At 35.8% G+C, this 19,797-nt stretch overlaps 1 protein-coding gene across 21 annotated transcripts in view; it reads left to right on the top strand.

The window, feature by feature from the left end:
- ABI3BP (ABI family member 3 binding protein) overlaps positions 1-19,797 on the top strand; it is a 301,260-nt gene that overhangs the window by 165,785 nt on the left and 115,678 nt on the right. For 15 of the 21 annotated variants that reach the window (XM_027866271.1, XM_027866297.1, XM_027866332.1 and 12 more), the window contains exons 10-16: positions 1,384-1,458; positions 4,143-4,217; positions 6,715-6,786; positions 7,261-7,335; positions 16,437-16,511; positions 17,881-17,958; positions 18,519-18,593. In XM_027866271.1, coding sequence (XP_027722072.1) covers positions 1,384-1,458; positions 4,143-4,217; positions 6,715-6,786; positions 7,261-7,335; positions 16,437-16,511; positions 17,881-17,958; positions 18,519-18,593 — 525 coding nt within the window. The remainder of the gene's footprint in view (positions 1-1,383; positions 1,459-4,142; positions 4,218-6,714; positions 6,787-7,260; positions 7,336-16,436; positions 16,512-17,880; positions 17,959-18,518; positions 18,594-19,797) is intronic. The other 6 variants (XM_027866358.1, XM_027866341.1, XM_027866324.1 and 3 more) reach the window with 2 other exon arrangements.

The raw sequence follows: 19,797 nt of genomic DNA, 5'->3' as shown, positions 1-19,797 counted from the left end.
ACCTGTGTGACCCTGGACAAGTCATTTAACCTTGTTTGCTTCAGTTTCCTCATCCGTAAAATGAGCTGGAGAAGGAAATAACGAATCACTCCAGAATCTTTGCCAAGAAAACCCCAAATGGGGTGGTAAAAAGTCAAACACAGCTGAAACAACTGACCAACAACAACAAAGTATAAACAAGTCGCTGTTTGGTTGCTCTAAATTGTACCCTAGCGGCCAAAAAAGTCAACATAAAGTGACTAACCAAAGAACTGCTTAGCAGAATCTGGCTTGGGGGTGAGTTTTCCTGGAAAGAGAATAGATACACTTTTAGATGAAAGTTTGAGGGGTAAAGTGGCGACACTGTGGTCTGCCTGGAGACAATAGTTGAAGTTTTACTTTAGTTCATTCTTTCTGATGAATTCCCAGAGGTCCAAAAAGAGACTCTTGTTTGCACATGAGTCAGCCTTAGTTAATAAAAATCTCCTTTCACATTTAAAACAAAATTATTTTCCTCCATATGGTAGTTTTGTTTGGTTTTTCATTTTTTCCTGGTCTCAGTCAATCCTATGCATCCATTTAACAATATTTACAATAAATAACAACAAATTCCACTACCTGAAAATATATGGTTTATTTAATAGCCTTATATGTGCTGAGAATAGACCACAGTTTAAAATTATGCCTGCCATAAAAGCTATTTCTCAATTGGAATGCTCAAGTAGCAAGTCGGAGTTTTTTGCTTTAATGTCCATTTGGCTTTTACAGAGAACAGAGCTATTATGAAGGCATCCTCTACTAAAGCCAACTATGTCGCTTGATCATTGTATAGAGATGATCCAGAGTCCTTTAAGGCTCTACTAGGAAAGTACCAACTCTGGCAGGTCTTCTCAAACTGGAATAATTTCAAGTCCCAGCCCAGTGATAGACTGTCCATCTGTTGTCTGAAGATAAGCCCAAGTAAACTTGGATAGATTCAACACCAGAAGTGTCCAGCATGGCTTAGTGGAAAAAATGTAGGAAAAATCAGGGGGCCTGGGTTTGAATCCCAGTCCCTATAACATCATCATTATCATCATCATCATCAATCATTATCATGATAATAACTAGCATTTGTAGCGTTTTAGGCTTACAAAGCACTTTACAAATATTTGTATTGATGAAGGGAAGGTGTATCTACACCAAGATCACAGAGCCTTAAAGTCTTGAAGGAATGAAAAAGGAGAGTTAAATGTCCTTCAAGCCAACTAGTTATTGAAGGAGGTAGTTCATGCTATTGTGGCCTGATAGGTTTCAATGGGTTGTAGCTAAACACTTTCTGCTTCTAGCACATGTTCAAAATGCGTTATTTCAGGTATTGGTTGTAAGGAAATAGTGCAAATGATTTGTCCTCTGAAATTTTAGCTAAGAATGAAACCCCGGCGTTACCTGCTGAATCTAAAACACAAGAGGAAAAAATGCCAACACAACCTGGACAAGGTAATAAGAACTCTACATTACAATAAGGACTCTACATCTTAGGGGCATACAACATCAAAAATATTACATGATTGAAAAAAAAACCTTCTCACTCTTATGAAGAGGTTGAATTAAAACTGATTAAAGGTTAAAGTAAGTTGTGGGAAGCAGCAACAAGAAAAGCTGAATATTAATGAATATGGAAGCATGCTTAACTCCAAGTTAGTTTGTCACTTCAGCAGATGTATATGTTTAGCAACAATCTTACGAACATTTATTAGGTGCTTATTATATATCAAGTGCTGTGCTAGGTTCTGGGACTACAGAGATGGAATTTCAAACAATACCTACCCACCAGATGCTTAAATTCTACTAGAGAAGAAACATGTTTTTGGACAAGCATAATGCAAAATAGAGTGTGATGAGGGCCAAGGAGAGAGCTGGGCAAAAACATACTAAGAGAATTTAAGGAGGAAGGAATCCTTTTCAGCTGGGGTATCAGCAAAGGCTTCCCAGAGAAAGTGGTACCCAATCTTAGCCTTGAAGGAAAAGAACTTTGCTTGATTAGAAATGAGAGAAGAGCATATTTTAGGCATGGAGGTGGTCTGCACAGATTCGTAGAGGCAGGTCAGATTTATGGAATAGCTGGTAGTCTGGTTTGGCTGTGCCACTGTTTTGGTGCCCTCATTTTAGGGGAGAATGAGACCTCTCCTTTCACAGCCAGCACCCCGACTTTATCTCTTGCCTTTCAAATGTGATAAATTTAAGCTTCTAATGTTTCACAAATACCCATTTCTATACTGATGGGCTGGTTTTCAAATTAATTCTGATTTAAGTGGAAACTTAAAAACTTAAAAAGGAAAATGATTATACCACCTCAAAAAAAAAGAGGGCAGGGTTAATATTACTCAAAGTTCTTCAGTTGTTCTTATCAAACCTTTTTGGGGCTCTTCTAAGTGAGATAGCCAAAGACAGACCACTAAGGGGAAAAATTTGTCCTCTAAATGGCAACATTGTGGCCAAAATAATATTATTTCATGCAAAACCAAGTGAAATTAAAGCCCGGATGGGAAGTTTTCCAGTTCAGATTTAATAAATTATCTCCCATCTAAAGAGAGTTTGAGCTTGTCTAAAATTAAACTCATCATTTCCCCCCAAAATATGTCTTTTTTCCTGTTGTTGAGGGTACTACCAACCACTCAGGATAAAAATTTCAAATCGTATTTGATTCCTCTCTCTTTCACATCACCCTCTCTCAGTAAGTCAACAAGACCTTACAGTCTTACTTCCATAATACCTCCTACTTTCCTATTCCCAATTATGCTGCCACTCCCCCAGTTCAGGTTTTTATTATCTCTCCTTTTTGTAATAACTGGGCTCCTTGCCTCTAATCATTCCCCTGTTTAATCTGTCATTTTATTTCACTTTTCTCCCATCCATCTACTGTGTTCTAGTCTAATTGAGTGATTCAGTGTTTCCTGATATTTTTCTGTCTCCCGTGCATTCTCATAGGCTCCCACTTATGCTCTCTGTAGCACACTTCTTCCTTAGTTCTCCCTGTTAAATCTTCCCCTCTCTCTTCAAGGCCCAGTTCTAGTATCATCTTTTCCAGAAACACTTCCTTCATTAATCCTCTTTAAAGTGGTCCTTCCCTCCTCACAATTCCCCAAAGTGCATTGTACTAGTCATACCTTTTCCTTAACCACATTCTACCTATTTGTATATATGTTATATCACCTCTATTAGGTGGTAAGCTCTTTGAGGGTATGGACTGTCTGGGGTTTTATTTTTAATATTGATGTGTCCAGCAGCTAGCACAGTGCCTTGCATCTAGCAGGTGCTTAATAAATATTTATTGAATTGAACTGAATAAATTTAGAATGTGTGCACGTCCCTAATTTTCCCAGATGGTCATTAGTAAACAGAATGCCTCTGTCTTAAAATATCTTGGCTATTCCTTTCATCATGGGTTTATAGGTAGTCTTATCTAAGAAGAAAAGGTGGACCCTTCAACCCAATTGTCTTATAACCCTTCTTATTTTGGGAAATTCAAACTAACTCACGATTTATGTGATTCCTCCTCTCCCCCCAATTTCAGTGTGGTTGGTAAACTGCAACAAAAGTAAAACAGCCAAAGCTGCAATTTCTTTTCTACCTCAAAGATTCTGCTACTTTCTTGGTTTGTCATGATGTTGGATGCGAGAATCCTTTAGATTTCTGTCTTCTTTGCCAAATCCCCCTCAGAATTTTCCACTTCAGAAACCTTAGGCTAAAATCAAAACTGGTGTTTCTAAAGTCTCTCTTGCTTTTTATAGATCCAGAGCTTGCAAATGTCAAGCTGAACCGCTCATGCCACTTTCTCATTTTCATTATTTCACATTTTTAAAATTTTTACTGAAGTTAAGGTCCTGCCTTTGATCCTGGGGTAGAGAATGGCAGCTGGATTGATACACTTAACTTAGAAGTTAAGTCATTCTTGGGTCTCCCTTCTAAGCTGTTCCATTGGGGTAATAAAATCTTATTTTGTGCTAGCTCCTGACTCTAATCAAAGGTCACTGTGAGACCTCCTTGGTCTAAGCTACTTGGGAAAAGATGTGCTGAATGAGTCCCAGTTGTTGGTGTCATTTGTTTATCAAAAAAAAAAAACCTATGGTTTCTTTTTTCATCACATCTTATTTCATAAAATTAACTTTTTTACCTTTCAGTGACAATGGAAACTGTACGAAGAACCATTAGCCCAGCTGTGACTAGTGTCTTAGAAATTTCAGAAGCACCTTTGGGTAATGCCAAAAACTTTTCTTTCATAAAAGAAACCCCAACATTCACACAGGAAATGAGTAACAATGGTGCTCTTAGATCTATTAACATTCTTCTTCCTTTTTAGGATAAATTAACTTTTTTTGTAATTACCTACCTCACAAGGCCATCTGAATAGCTAAGAGATTTAGTGTAAGGAAAACAATTTTTCTGAAAATTTTAAAGCACCATGCACATATTAGGGTCAATATGGGCAAAATATAGGGATTCTTAATCTTTTTTTGTATCATGGATACTTTTAGAAGGCTAGTGAAGTCTATGGATCCTTTATTAGGATAAAATGTAGACAGTTACAAAGGAAACCAATTATATTGAAATAATGATGTAATTTTTTTTTTCCCATCCAAGTTCAAGAATCCCCTTGGAAAATATCCACAGACTCCAGATTAAGAACCCTTGCCTAACAGTAGATAGCGAATTGGCTTTGAAACCAACAAGTTCTGGGTTCAAACCTTGCCTATAATACACACTGGTCATGTGACCCTGGGCATGTCACTTAATCTCAAAATTATAAACTACAAAGAAGGTGCCGTGGTGGCTAGCAATAGTGGAAGGAATTTCCTTACTCAGACATTCTCTATACCAATGAAATCACATGTCTAGTCCTTATAAAATTGTAAGATGTATTTTAATTTTTATTATTTATTGTTGCTTCATTTCATTTGAAGAACAACAAAAAGCCTGAGATACTAGAACAAATGCAGAGAAGGCTTATTCAATCTACTTTTGTTGCCAGGCTAAGTATAGAAAGATAAAACAGCCAAATTCTTAAAACTAGTAACTTCAGGGGTATAAAAGAAGTCTTGAAGTCTTATAATACATATGCACTCTTCTCACAATTGCTCTTCAGCATTTTGTAATACTATACGAATATTGGGATGAATCTCTCAAATCTGAGAGCTTACTAAAAAAAAAAAAGAATTTCTTCATGTGCTTTATATTAGCTACTTCTTGGCCTAAATCCTAAAATCTAATTTGCTTTGTCACTTAATTTCCTTTAAGTAAAGGAAAAGTATGTGCTATAGGACTTATTCAAATGAAGATATTTTCCTACATAGTATGCAAAAGTAGTTTGACTGGCTATGGGAATATTTCTAGGTAAAGCCCCATTAACTGTGAGCTGCACCAACTAATAGGTACAGAAATGATCCTATGGTGCAAGCCAAAATACCATAAGGCATGGAGTATATAAAAGTTAATACCTTTCTTCTTTATCATAACTCTTAATGACAGGACTGGGAAAATTTTATAGCTTATCTTCATGCCTAGGTTTCAATTGTCATTCAATACTTTAGGACAAGGGGTCTTGATCTGTTGTCCATATACCTCCAAGGGGTCTGTAAATATATTTCAGAAGGTTCATGAAGCTGGGGAAAACAGTTATGTCTTTATTTCAATATAGTTGTTTTTCTTTGTAACCCTGTTTTATTTTATTTTATTTCATACACTTGAAAACATCATTCTAAGAAGATGTCCAAAAGCTTCACTAGGCTGCCAAAGGGATCCATGACACACACACACAAAAAAAGGTTAAGAACCCTCTTTTCTGGGGAAATGTTGTAAAACATAGTAGCTAATTGCCATTGAGGGTTGAAGTTTGCGGAAGATTTTCTCACATCCAACTTCTTCATATTTACAGTAAAACCAGGGAAAAAAGTAATGTGAATAAATTACTTCTGGGCATTTAGTCCTGTAGTCCCAATACTGTATTAGATTTTTAAAACTTGATTTCAATTCCAGAAGACATAGATTCTTGATTACCAAGGACAGGAAGGAACAATTTTTTTGCTATTAGAAGTGATATTTTTTTGCTATTAGATGTGATTGCACAAGTCAAAAATCATGGTGTCGCTTTGAACAGAATTTGATATTTTTCCAATATTTCCCGCTAAACACTTAGAACTAATTTTTTCCCTCAGCTAGTAAATGGCATTATAGTTTTCTCAAAGAATTATTTCTCTTTCAAGGAAAAGATGTTTAAATCAATTCATGGGACATAATAATTGTTTTTCCATAAGAAAAAATGCTAAAAACAAAGTATCCAGACAGAGACTGGGGCGGGGGGCAGGAATGGCAGGGAGGAGTATCTTAACATTTTCCAGTTCAAATTTGTTTCAAGTTTAGTTTTAATTCATAGGAAACATTAATATTTCTGTGGATACACAGTCACACAAAGACATTTGAAGAGATGAAGATAATGACTTGATAATTCAAGAACTGACTACTCTTATTTTTCCTGTCCTTAGTATAGTGCTCTACACATAGAAAAAATTTAGTGTATTGTTTTGTGGTGCCCTGAATTCCATGGCATTCTCTAGGACCGTAAAGCAAAAAGAAAACTCATCAAAGTGTCCTGACCTAATACAAATTTGATTTTCTTTCTTGAATCTTGCTTATTTTTCTTTTTCTTGCTATTGATTTTCCACCTCAAAGTTATTATTTTTTTTTATTTAATTACAGCTCAAAACAGGCTTCCAGAATTCCCTCAAGCCAAAACGCAATTCCCTCTGGTGAAACCTAGGGCGACATTGGGTAATGGCAGTATTTGAAGTTTGGTAACAAATATTGTATGAGTGGGGAAAAGGGTTGGTCTTGTAGCTATTCAGAAAAAATTGCTGTTTCTACATGGTACCAAAATAGCCAAATGGATTTGTTCAATTCAGTTAACCAGCCAGGGAATGTAGAAAGAATCAATTGTTTGGACTGAATTTTCTGATAAATTCACTCAAAATAATCATATCGTTATTCCCCCTGCTCTTACAGCGACCAATTTCATTGCATCACATTCTCTGAAATTATTTTATGGAAGCAAATCTGGTCTCTCTAGCTGCAGACCAAATGGGTTTTCTGGAAAGAATGTAGATGGATGGGTCTAGAGTACTGAACCACTACTTGAACAGGAAGTGTTTTCATTACAGCCTTCATGCAGTCATTTGCCAAAAACGGAAAGAGGTCATTTTCCTCCTCCAATAACCTCCTGCAAATGCTGTTTCTTTTTTGCCATAGCTTCAGATGAGATGCAATGGATTGCTCGTACAGCCAAAACATCTGATGTTCCGAAAGTTCTGCAGCCCCACACTGGTAATTGCCTTTTGAAGTTGTTGTTGAGTTTCCTTTTTTTTTTTTAATGAATTCATAAGAATAGCATTGAATCACTTTTGTAGTGTTTTGAAGGATTGATTCCTAGATTGCTGTATGATACAATACCCTCTGTGATAAATACTGATTCTATATCATTTATTATCTATGAACATTTTTTTTCCTACTACAGAAATTCAGCTCTCTTACATTTGTTTTTAAGGTATCTGTGTTTCAATTTCTGGACATATTGTTGAAAGTCTGTCATCTTCTAATGAATTATGAGTCACTTCAGTGTTTTTCCTATTCCAGAGACCTCTTCAAATTCATGTCAGCAGTACTAAAAGATGAACTATGTAATCCATACCATAATAAAATTATAGTTATGAAGCTGAATTCATAACAACATAATGTTTCCTTTGCAGATAGATACTTACTTGTTGCTACCTCAAACATAGAAAATGTTAAACCACTTAAAAAACTATCATTCAGGCCTCCTGCCTTCTGCTCATGTATCAGCCACTAAGTTGACTTTGGCCAAGTCACGTGACCTCTGTATACCTCAATTTTCTTCCCTCAGACAAAAATGAGAGGGCTGGATTGGACAAATCCAGTTCAAGTTTCTTCTAGTTACAAATTCTGTTTCCATAACAAATACTCTACTTAATACTTTCTTAAGCTATCTTCACACCAGAATAGCTTATATGGTTAAGTAAACTGTAGGAATATCACCTTTCATCATTTTTCCAGTTCAATAGAAGGGTGAAAGGGAACAAACACTTATTAAGCATCTTCTATGTCCCAGGTACTGTTAAGTGCCTTACAAATATTTGGTATATACTGATGGAGTGTGGCCTTCCAGACATTGAAAATATAACCTGAATAACAGCTTTTTAAAAATTAAATTCTCACATGTTGATTACAGTGTTACTTGCTTTTGTATTAAATTTTAATTTGTTAAATAAAAGAGCATCTGCAAAAGGACAAATATAATTACTTATTAACACATTGATAGGTGTAAATATGTAATTCCTCTAATGAGGGACATCAAATACACCAACAAGTTCCCTATATTGCAAGTTGTTAAGATTGTTATTCAGGCATCTTATATCATAACAATGCAGAATAGTCAAAACAGGTTACTATAACTGAAAATAGAAGTGGGATTGGTTTCTCAAATTCTATGGACAAATCTAACACTTCATTCCTATAGGTGGCACTGCTTTAGGTCTTATAGATGATTACTTTGGTCTTCCCCTTGATAAAGATAGCTTCAAATATAAAAATTAGGAACACTTTAGCAAGATGACTTTTAAATCTGTTATTCTATGAACTCCTAATGGAATAACCACTCTTTAGCCTGGTCTATAGAATCACTGATCCCATGGTATATATCCTTAAAAAAAAAAAAAGACCTAAATTTTAGTTTATATTAATGACAATCTTGGTTGCAAAATAGACACATTTCTTTTACCTATGACATTTTGAAATTTCTAAGTATTCTGATCTTTCATTCAAAAGAATGTATTCTTTCTCATTCAAATATGATCTCCTTATCTCGCACTGTCATCTGAATTACAGCTTCTGTAAAGTGTGCTTAAATGGATTGACTGTATATTGATTCCTTGGGCAAAATGAGGATACTTATTAAGACATATAAGTGGAAATAATAAAGACCTGCCCTAGAATTATATACCAGGAAGTCAAATTAAATCTAAATTCTCTATTTAAAGAAAGAGGGTGTTAAAAATATTTAAGCAGTTAGGAGAAGCATTCTAAAGAAGTCAGTTTCTGACAGCAGAACAGTGTTGGTTTTAGACACGGTTGGAAAGTGGCCAATCAACTATGATTTCAATGTTGTGGCGGAATAGTTTCCTTTAAACTTCTTGATACTTTCCATCTCAGAGAATTGTGGGTAAGAAAGCATGCATATACAAACTAGGGCATTCTGAGAGTAGAACCAATACCATCTTGTACCTATAGAACACCTTTTTTCCCTGGACAGCAAAGTGATTTGCATTTATTATCTTATTAATCTCTCTCAAATGTCCCAGGAGATAGGAAAGGAGCAACTGTTAGTTTTTAGATAATCAAGAAATGTAAGAATCAAGCCCTAAATCAGTGGAAAAGCTAACAGGATACCCTTGTTCTCTGAAATTCTTATGCTTTGTTTTCTACTCAATAATACTACCTCCAATTCATAAGTCAGAAACTGCTATGCACAAAATCATTTAGGAATTTGAAGATGTTTTCCCAAAGACATCAGAAGAAAGTACAAAAATCTCACCAAATTTCTTATGCAAATAACAGTTAATGGTAAGTTAGCTTTAATAAAGGCTCTGTAGTTCGGGCACATTCCCATAATTAATGGAACTCTCGTCACTACCCTCTCCAAGCTTCTGTTGCCATATACAACCTAGTGATTCATTTGCTTTTGTTTTTATGGCTATGGGATGTCGATCTTTCCATCAGTGACTTTGCATAGTGCCTAGTATATAAGACTTAATTAATTTTCATCCTTCCTCCCTCCCTTCCTCATCCTACCTTTCCTTCCTTATGCCTTCCTTCATTCTCTCTTTCCCTTCTTTCTTTCTCCCTCCTTCCCTCTCTCCTTCCTTCCCCTTTCCCTCCCTCCTTCCTTCCCTTCTACCTTCCCTCTTTTTCTCTTTCCTTCCCTGCTTCCTTCCTTTCTTCCTCCTTCCCTCCCTTCTTTCTTTCTTTACTTTCTTTCCTCCTCCCTTCTTTCTTTCCCTACTTCTCTCCCTCTTTCCTTCCTTCCCTCCCTCCTTCTTTCCTTCTCTACTCCCTTCCCTTCCTCTTTCTTCCTTCCCTCCCTCCCTTTCCTTTCCTTTTCTTTCCTTTTCTTTCTTCCTCTCCTCCATTATTGTAGTTGTCTTGTCATTTTGTTTAATCTCTCTTAGCATAATTAAATGTTGAAGATTCAGTTCTACCTTTTGCTAATTTAAGAGTTGCATGTTATATAAGGTTTGTAACATCTCTCTCTTTTAATTAAATTTCTTTTTCATTCAGTTCTTGTGAAAACATGGGTTGATTTTGTTTCTTTTGAGATTCCATAAATAGGCATTTGCTAGTCAAGGTTAAATATTTTCTGGAAAACATTCATTATCATTTTTAGGTAGCTGAATATGAATTTATATTTCTTATTCGTCTTGGTAGATGATTGCTGCAAAGATTCTTAGTTTTTTTAAATATTGTGATAACATATATTTGAAAACTATGCTTTTTAAAGAATAAAATTGGTCAACTCTGTTAAGAAGTGGAAAAGTATGAGTGCAAAATTATAGGTATTGTCATAAGTGTTAATTAAATGCTTTTGTTTATTTTTAAATGGGGGGGCAGTTACTTGGGTATATCAAAGCAAGATGCATGATAAAAAAAAGACACTTCAATTCAACAACATCAACATTTCTCCCTACATATGGCTTCTAGAGGGATATAGCTGTTATTGAAAGCTATATATAGGTGTTTTAGATACCACTAAATAAAAAAAATCCTACCATAGAAAAAGAAGAGGGAAATTGACAGCATATTTCCTCCCGGTTAACACTTAAAGATTCGCTTTAGTGAAATTTTGAGCTGTTTTATTTATGGAAAAAAGTCTTTAAAACAACACTTAAATAAAAGGATGATACAGAAGTTTAATTTATCAAATTAATACAAGAAGTATATTATAGGTGTCCTACCCTTAAGTCTCAGATTCGTGTTTACCTGTTCAAAGACATAAGTGGTAAACTCATTGGGGATGTTTTTCATTTTTAAAGAGATTTCCAAAGGGGCAGCTAGGTGGCACAGTGGATAGAGCACCAGCCCTGAAGTCAGGAGGACCTGAGTTCAAATTTGGCCTCAGACCAAACACTTGACACACTTACTAGCTGTGTGACCCTGGGCAAGTCACTTAACCTCAATTGCCTAAAACAAACAAACAAAAAAAGAACAAAAAACAAAATAAGGAGATTTTCTATTTGAAAGGCACATTTTTGACCCCTAATTGGCCAATTTGTTAAGTAATGGCAGTTGTGATATTAAGCTTTTGAAAGAAAATTGTTAATTTCTCTAATATAAAAAAGGAAGACTAGGGATTTTTAATCCTTAGGATATTTCAAATCAGGCTAGTGAAAATAGGTCCAGAGTTTTAGAGAACCCACTCTACAGTACTGTGGCTGGGTGGTGACTAATCAGTCGCTGAGGGAATAAGGCTTAGGGTAATAGAATTTCTGAGTTGGAAGAGACCTGGAAGGTCTTCTAATAGAACCCATACTAGAAGGATGAATTCCCTCATCTAGTGGTCATCTGGCCTCTGTTAAAACACTTCCAGTCATGGAGAACTAGCCCATTCCATTTTTAGGAGGCTCTAATTATTTAGGAAGTTGTTCCTTACATTGAGCCAAAAATCTGACTTCTCAACTTATCTAAATAGTTCTGGAAAGGAAAAGAAATAACCCAGGCTCAGATATATATATATATATATGAACATGTGAGCACATAAGATGTTTGTTTTAACCTGATTTCTCCTGTCAAAAATTACTATAAGACATGGGAGGAGAGTTTATGAGATTTGCACAGGTTCTATGCTTATTTAATGATGGTCTGTTACCCTCCACTTACTAAGAATAGTCCTAATACTATCTGTGGAGCTTCTAAATCTAACAAGTATTTTTCAGTGAAAAAATAAGTGATGTTAGTGCTTTTTGTTGTTTGTTGTTGTTGTTGTCGATTTTAATGTAATATTTCCAAAAATAAGTCTCGGGTTTTCTAATTATTGGGTTCTCCCCCCCCAAATATATATATATATACACATACACACATATATATATACATATACACACACACACACACACACATATATACACACACATATATATACATATACATACACACACACACACACACACACACACACACACACACACACACACACATATATATATAAAGACTGCTATTTTCCCGTATGTTCTGATCCTTAATTCACCAAAATAACTTGTGCAGAGCTTTGGGTCTGCTGTTTTCTTATTCTGGGGTGAGCCTTTTTCTCTTACAGTAGAACAACTCCAGCCCAATGGAGGATGATGAGTCATTGTTATTGGGATGGAAGGTAGCCATTTGAATTAAGTACCATGTGGCAGCTGAAAGTTAAACAAAAAGAAGTAACTGATTGTGATCCCAAGGTTATGGTGCAGTTTATGTTTTTTCAATCCTAAAAGAACCCTCATTTTCCTTTCTTTCTCAACTCGTGATCACCAAGCCAACTGACTCAGTGGCTCTGAACTGTTCTAAAAATCACAGAGATATTTCTAGGTTTCGGGTTGTATGAGGTTGCTCAGGAGCTATCTTGGGACAATAAACAATGACATTTAACAGTTTTTTCCTGAATGAATATGAGAACACTCTATTTTTTTCCCAATTAGAAATCACATTTATGGCATCAGAAGAAAGGTGGAGAATCCATAAGAAACAGAAATATAAAAAACACTCCAAAAATTGTCCACATTCTGTAATGAACTGGGAAAATAAAAAATTGAGTATCACCAGTGATGAACAAACATAAGGAGTGCTGTACTTAGAAATAGATTGTTCGGGCATTGGGTGGTTCATCAAGAATATTTAAGGGGGCCAGCTTTCACACAGAGCACTATGCTTGCCCTGTGAGCAGCTGATTCCAGCTGCCCTCACCCCACCCAATTGGAATAAGCCCTAGAGAGAAAGAAAGCTAGATGAAGTAGTAGGAATGCTTCTGAGAGCACAAGAGTAAAAATTAAGTGTACCAGAGGGTTTACAGATTTTTGTCGTTATTGTTGTTGCCTGTTAGAGATTTATAGCCTGAGTCTTTGTTTTTCTTGGTAAGCAGTTTCTTACAAATAGTTTTATAACGTTCAAAACCAACCTGAAGAAAACATTTATTCATTTATGCAAATAATACTGAGAACTCCATGAGTGGTGTGTATTCATGGGGTATTCTCATTTAGCAAAGGGAACAGTATTTTAGCTGTTTATCGAATTTTCTACACAAGACTCATCTTCATCATTCATTTATATGTGGTTTCTGGGCCACTACTTTGGTAGCAAGGGGTAGTACCTAAACCCTGGGAAATATACCACTAGAAAGATTTCTATGCAATATTGAGACAAGGTGTTTATTTGTTCTCTAAACCTAGACATTTTCACCCCATTGAGAATGATGGTACACGGTCAAAAATACCACTATGTGGCTATCTGATAACAGATAGGAGAATGTCTGTGTTAATATTAAGAAGAAATCTTTCACATAATTAGCAGTTTTTAAGAAAGTTAAATGGAGTTTTCAGTCAATTTCTAATTACAATTACCTTTTTTTGGTTCCAAAAAGTTTTATAATATTCACAATTGATATACTTTGAAAAAATAATTAATTAGTGTGACTCCTCCTCCAGTCTTATCTTAATGAACTCTTAATGAATTCCTGTAGACAGAAATAGTTCATTATTTGGTGGCCAAGTCATACTTCCCAAAGTTAAGTTGGCCCTCGAATGACAGACTTTGGAGTCAGGTGACCTGGGTTTCAATCCCACTTCTTACAATACCCCTGTGATTTTGCACAAGTTACTTAACCTTGTTGGACATCAGTTTCCTATCTGTAAAATGAAGAGGTTGAGCTAGATGGATTCTGAGGTCCTTCCCAGCTCTAGCTATATGTTCCTGTGGAACATGATGTATTACCAGGTACTTAGTCAGAGCCTTTCAAGCTTTGTAGAACCTACCATAGGTTGCACTCTACTGATAGATGCTTCAGGAATTCAGGATTACCCCGACAGTGTGCCTCTGAGGTATTGGAGTAGGACTTCAATGGAGGCATGATTGCATATTATATTTAAATAGTAAACGGAAAAAATGTACTTACCTGTTAATCCCAGAAAATGATTAGCACATTTCAATTTAATTAATTTGATGTCATTTAATTCTCTGATGCTAAAAATATAAGTACAACCAGGAGTGTAACTTATTCCCTATTATCTTCTCCCTCATGGACTTCTAAAACAAGATTACATTGCCATGATTAGAAGGTCAATTTTTATTTTCTGAAAGCAGCTAACGTTGGTGTTTTTTTCCCAGCTGTCCAAGAGTTACATGTCATTTGACCTTTCTCTTATGAATCCTTTTGTGTGTGTGTGTACACGCATGTGCGCGCCACCTGTTTCTATGAATGTATGACTATCTGTACTGTTTTATGAGAAATCCCTTGGGAGTTGTATCCGTCAAAACATTACACACATATGTGTCTGCCTGAATATGTCTCTGTATATGTATATGTACATGTTGGTTAGCTTGCCTCCAAAGGACAGTGTATAATATAATATGTAAGTGACTATTTGAATCCATAAGAGCTGAGCAAAAACATATTGTGGTTGGAAGCGCATTGGACGTGAAGTCAGGGACCCTAACTCAGACTTATTCACTATATGACTATGAGGAACTTCTTTGAACCTCAGTTTTCTCATCAGAAGTGGGCATAATAATGCTTGTACTTGTAACACAGATCCCATCTTGGTAGGAAGAGAGGGGATAGCCCTATTCTGTATGCTGAAAAAAGAGTCATGACTTATGATTGGCTGAGAGAATGCTGTAATATGGGATCTTTTTATATTCTAAACCTTTTGAACACCTGGACCAGAGATACTTGGGGGTAACAGATAGATATGATTTTAGCCCTCTTGGAAACTTGAGGAGAAATTGGTCAGCTTCAGATGATCTAGACCTTTTTGGTCTCTTCCCCCAGCTAGTTTACTGGCAATATGACAAGGCCCTCCTCCAACTCTCTTATGGGTGGACCAAACTTCAGATCATATCTACTCAAGACACTATCAAGCCTTGTCCATATATTTAGACAACCCAAATTCATCATACAACATGTAGCCTTACATATCATCTATCTCACAGAATTGCTGGGGAGAGTTTTATATATATTTGTATATTCTATATCGTATATACTTAAAGCATTGTGTCAGGAGAAGTTGTTAAAACCAGCATGTATGTTCTTCTGCTTATGAAATTTATATTTCATGACTACTGGAATGAAGCTTTACAATTGTAGTCACTGACAAGTTATTTCTCTCTAACATAGACAAATGCATTGTATAGAAGAAATAAAAAATGTCTTTCATTTCATTTTGAGGGAGTTTTTTTCTCTGTTTAGGATGACCACAGTTTCAGTCAGTATCAAGAATCTGCTACGAAGTGATGTAATCTCATGATTCTCAAAACCGCCAACTACACATGTTTTTGGAAGATCTGGTTTTTTTTTGTTTTATTCTTAAGCTTCATATGACTTTCCATTTATTTCTTCCATTTATCAATCATTTCTTCCCTTATTTGCACCTCTACTCCCTACCCCTTTCACCCTTTCATTGTTTTTTTTTGTTTGTTTTATTTTGTTTGTTTTCTTTTTTCCCCACTTACAGGAACAACTCACTAAAGAAATTTGTTCACAATTTTGTTTGATGTAACATTCCCGAGTAACATCCCCAAGTAAAACACACACCTTTCATTTTCATTTCGAAACTGATTCCACTTTCTTTTTCATATGAAACATGAAATGTGGCCTTCAATTGAATAAACTCTCTGAAGGTCAGATACCACCAATGATATGCTTTTATAGCAGTTAGTTCCTAGACTTGAAGGATAGCTGCTGCTGGGTGAACAAGAAATGGAAACTGGAGGGCCTAAGTCTAGTCCAATGAGGTGTGTGTGTGTGTGTGTGTGTGTGAGAGAGAGAGAGAGAAATCCAATTGTTACTTCTGTTTCCTAAGTACCTTTGTACAGCCTACATTCAGGTTCAAATCTAAATCCATTATATGATTTATTTTTAAGTATTTTTTGTCCTGAGTTGGCATGGCCCCATTTCAAATGGAAAATATGCATCACACTAGAGGGCAGCTTTAATTCTAGATTTATAAAACTCATGAGTTCAGATCAAGGACAGAAGCATGGACTTTTAAACTATCTGTCTTTAAGTAACAGGACCGGTACCACAGAAAGCCAACATTGTTTAGAAATATATAGTGGCATCTTTAAAAATTAATATCTACTCTTGTTCAAACTTTTTTTTTTAGCAACGTATGACATGCAGCCTGTTTTCTCAAGCCCTCCAACAACAGATGAACCTGAAATATCCACAGCCCGAACAGGTATACTTACTCAGCCTTTCATAAATCTGTCAATAGATCCCAAGTTTTCTACAGTCTCTGAATCTGGTCCTTTTCTTCCAGAAAGAAAGAAAAACAAACCCTCTTCATTTTCTCTTCTCTCCCTCTCTCCAATCCCACAATGGCTTTTCTTCTGTATGTTTATGACTGATTCAAGAGGTGGACACTTGGACATTGGTCATCACAGGATCATAATGTTAGAGATTTGGTTGAGACAACATGGTGTTAATATTAAGGCCATTGGACCACCTTCAAAGACAGGTTCAAGTCTCGGTTTTGCCAATTGTTAGCTATTTAACAATGTGCAAATCAGTTAATCTCTCTGAAACATAGTTCCTTCATCTGTACAATGGGGATAACAATTCTTCTACCATCTACCTCACGGGAGTATTGAGAGTAAGGTGTTTTTTTTTTTTAATCTTGAAGTACTAGGTGAGGTATCTCTAAAGTCTTAGTGCAGTTGTAAGCTCTAATAGATTAAAACTTCTCTAAGAATTTGGGGACCCCCTGTATAAATGTAAGTCATTATTGCCTGTATAATATGTATTGCAACAAAGGGACTGATTCCTACTGATCTATCACACACTATTCACTATTGTCAGTCTTAGAATTGTTTTGTTATTTGGGAAAGTTTACTTATTTGTGTACAAATGTGTATGTATACACACACACACACACGCACACACACATATATACACATATTATTTCTGACTGGGCATTAGCTATGTTTCCAAAATCTGACGCCATAGTTACATATCGCTATATTTTAGTGTATTATTTAATGTCATGATGTTCTATAGAATCATGGAATTGAATTTCAGGGGGCAAGGAGTCCATGCCCCTACCCAGTAGAAAATTCCCTTCAATAGTATACTTGATATGGTCCTCCATAGTGGAGGACAGTTATAAACAACATAAAATACAAAACTGTGAAGTAGAATGCTTAGCATGGATTCGCTAATGGTTACAAAATACAAAGAGATAAACTTGGAATCACAGGACCTGAGTTCGAATTCTGGATCCATCTTATCACTAACTATGCCACATTGGATAAGCCATTTAACCACTCTGGGTTCCAGTTTCCTTATTTGCAATATGAGAGAGTTGGACTAAATGATAGCTAAGGTCCTTTTTATCTCTACATCTATGATCCTGTCAAATACATTTCCACTTTGCAACTTGTTTTGTCTTCGGTCCTAGTTATTTGAATGGTGTGTGTTTTTCAAATATGAATCCATCTCTAACTTCCCATGACTGCATTCCTCCTTCCAGATGTAACTTGCTATAAATGAACTAGTGTTTGATTTCTGAGGCTCTTTGCTTCCTTATAACTTGTTGACATTTATTCCAGCAGCAACAAGTGATTCTACTCTGGACTCTGCTCCGTCTAAAACTTCTAGAACAATTGAACAGCCAAGGGCAACACTGGGTAATGTTTTTAATAGCAAATTGTCACTTCATTTTTCATCAAAGGAAAGCCCACTGTGAATGGCTTTCTTCTAAAGAACCATCCCATTCTATCACATCTAATCATGTATCTCTTTCCTGCTTCTGAATACATAGCTATTTTTTTTCTCTGTATCATTAATGATTTTCATGCCCTCTATCTGGCTTTACTTAGAAGATGTAGCAGATGATATTTTCACTGTCTTAACAGGAGTAAGACAATACACTATGAAATCTGCATGTGAAAGCGACATCCTCACCGTCACCATCTCTCTTCCACATCCCTTTGTCTTTGTATCCATTCCAGAACACTTGGATGCACTCACCCTAATTTTGGCCATCAAATGATCAGTTATCATTCTGTCTTTGGCTTTTCCTCTTTGAATACTTCATTTTATCCACTAGCTTTCATGAATCCATGAGCTGTTCATTTTTCGTCATTGACTCATGGCTTGTCTTTCTTATCAGCTAAAAGCATGTTAGTGCTCTAGGTGCTCCTTGTTTTAACTAAATTGGGCTGGGGTGGGGACTGTTTTATTTCAGCTCCAAATGAAACACTGCTTCTTCCTCAAAAACCGAAAATATCTGCCAGTCCTGAAACACAACACACTACATTTGGTAACTACTAATACTCGTGCGATTTTGTATTTTTTTAAAGTAACAAAGTGGCAAAAATTAATCATGTTGCACCTAAGAAAAATTCACTCACTTCGTAGGGTTGTGGTATCAAATGAGATAATATAAAGTATCTGAAAAATCCTAGTGCAGTTTTGAGCTTAAGCTTAAAACTGTGCTAAGACTTTTGGGGTACCCTGTGTGTGTGTGTGTTTGTGTATATGTATATAGTGTTTCGCAAACCTCGCCATTACTACATAATTGTTAGCTGTTGTTTTTATCATAGTCAATATTTTTAATTTTCCTCCTTGCCAATATCATGAATTCTTTAATAGTCAAGGGCTTCTATGAACCACAGTATAAGATATAGTAGTAATGATCAAATATAAATCTTACATAATTACATAATCTTTATTCTAACAAATGATTTCTTTTCTATTATCTCAAGTAGAAAAATCTAAAAATAAGGTTGAGAATTATACTTTATCCCCTTCTGTTCAGTTAAATTTAATTCAGCTTAGTACAGAGTACTTTCCCTGGGATATAAATACAAATACAGTATCAAGTATGATCTGTGGGTTATATCATGCTGAAAAAAGGAAAAGGGGAGGATGAAGGACAACAGCAAAATCGTATTATTTGTAATGGGAATTTTAGAAGTCACAAGGTATGTTAACTCATGGCAAGGATAGTAAAGAGCCATAGCACTAGAAAATTATTTCTACTTCTGAAGAAGAGCGAGCTTGCAAAATTCAAAGAGTTCCTATTTTCCTGCTTCCCAAGCCCAAATTATCCATACTGCCTACTGCACTACACATCGATAAACCAGACTAAAAGCATTTGACCTGTCTTCTCTTGCTTCCATGCATTTGTATCTAGTCTCCCATAATTAGAAATGTCACTTCCTATACTTCCCTGTTAAAATCTATATCTTTCTCCATAGCTCAGGTCAGGTTCTGCCTCTTTTATAAAACCTAAATGGCAGGAGCTGTGTCCTTTTTCATTTTTAGATCTCCCGATGTCTAGCATGCAGCAAGCAATCAATAAATGTTTGCTGAATTGAACAGGATTCTGGGATTTTTTGTAAAATATACTCACCCCCACCAGATATGATTAAATATAATGTGCATTCTGCAATTTAGCTCAACATGATTCTATCAACAATGTTTGTTGGTACCTACTATAGTTGCTAAGCACTGAGTGACAG

Source organism: Vombatus ursinus, unplaced genomic scaffold, assembly GCF_900497805.2.
Source record: "Vombatus ursinus unplaced genomic scaffold, bare-nosed wombat genome assembly UNPS02001419.1, whole genome shotgun sequence".
Lineage (NCBI taxonomy): Eukaryota > Metazoa > Chordata > Mammalia > Diprotodontia > Vombatidae > Vombatus > Vombatus ursinus.
The sequence above is the reverse complement of the archived record's forward strand: the minus strand, read 5'-3'. Positions and strand labels throughout refer to the sequence as shown.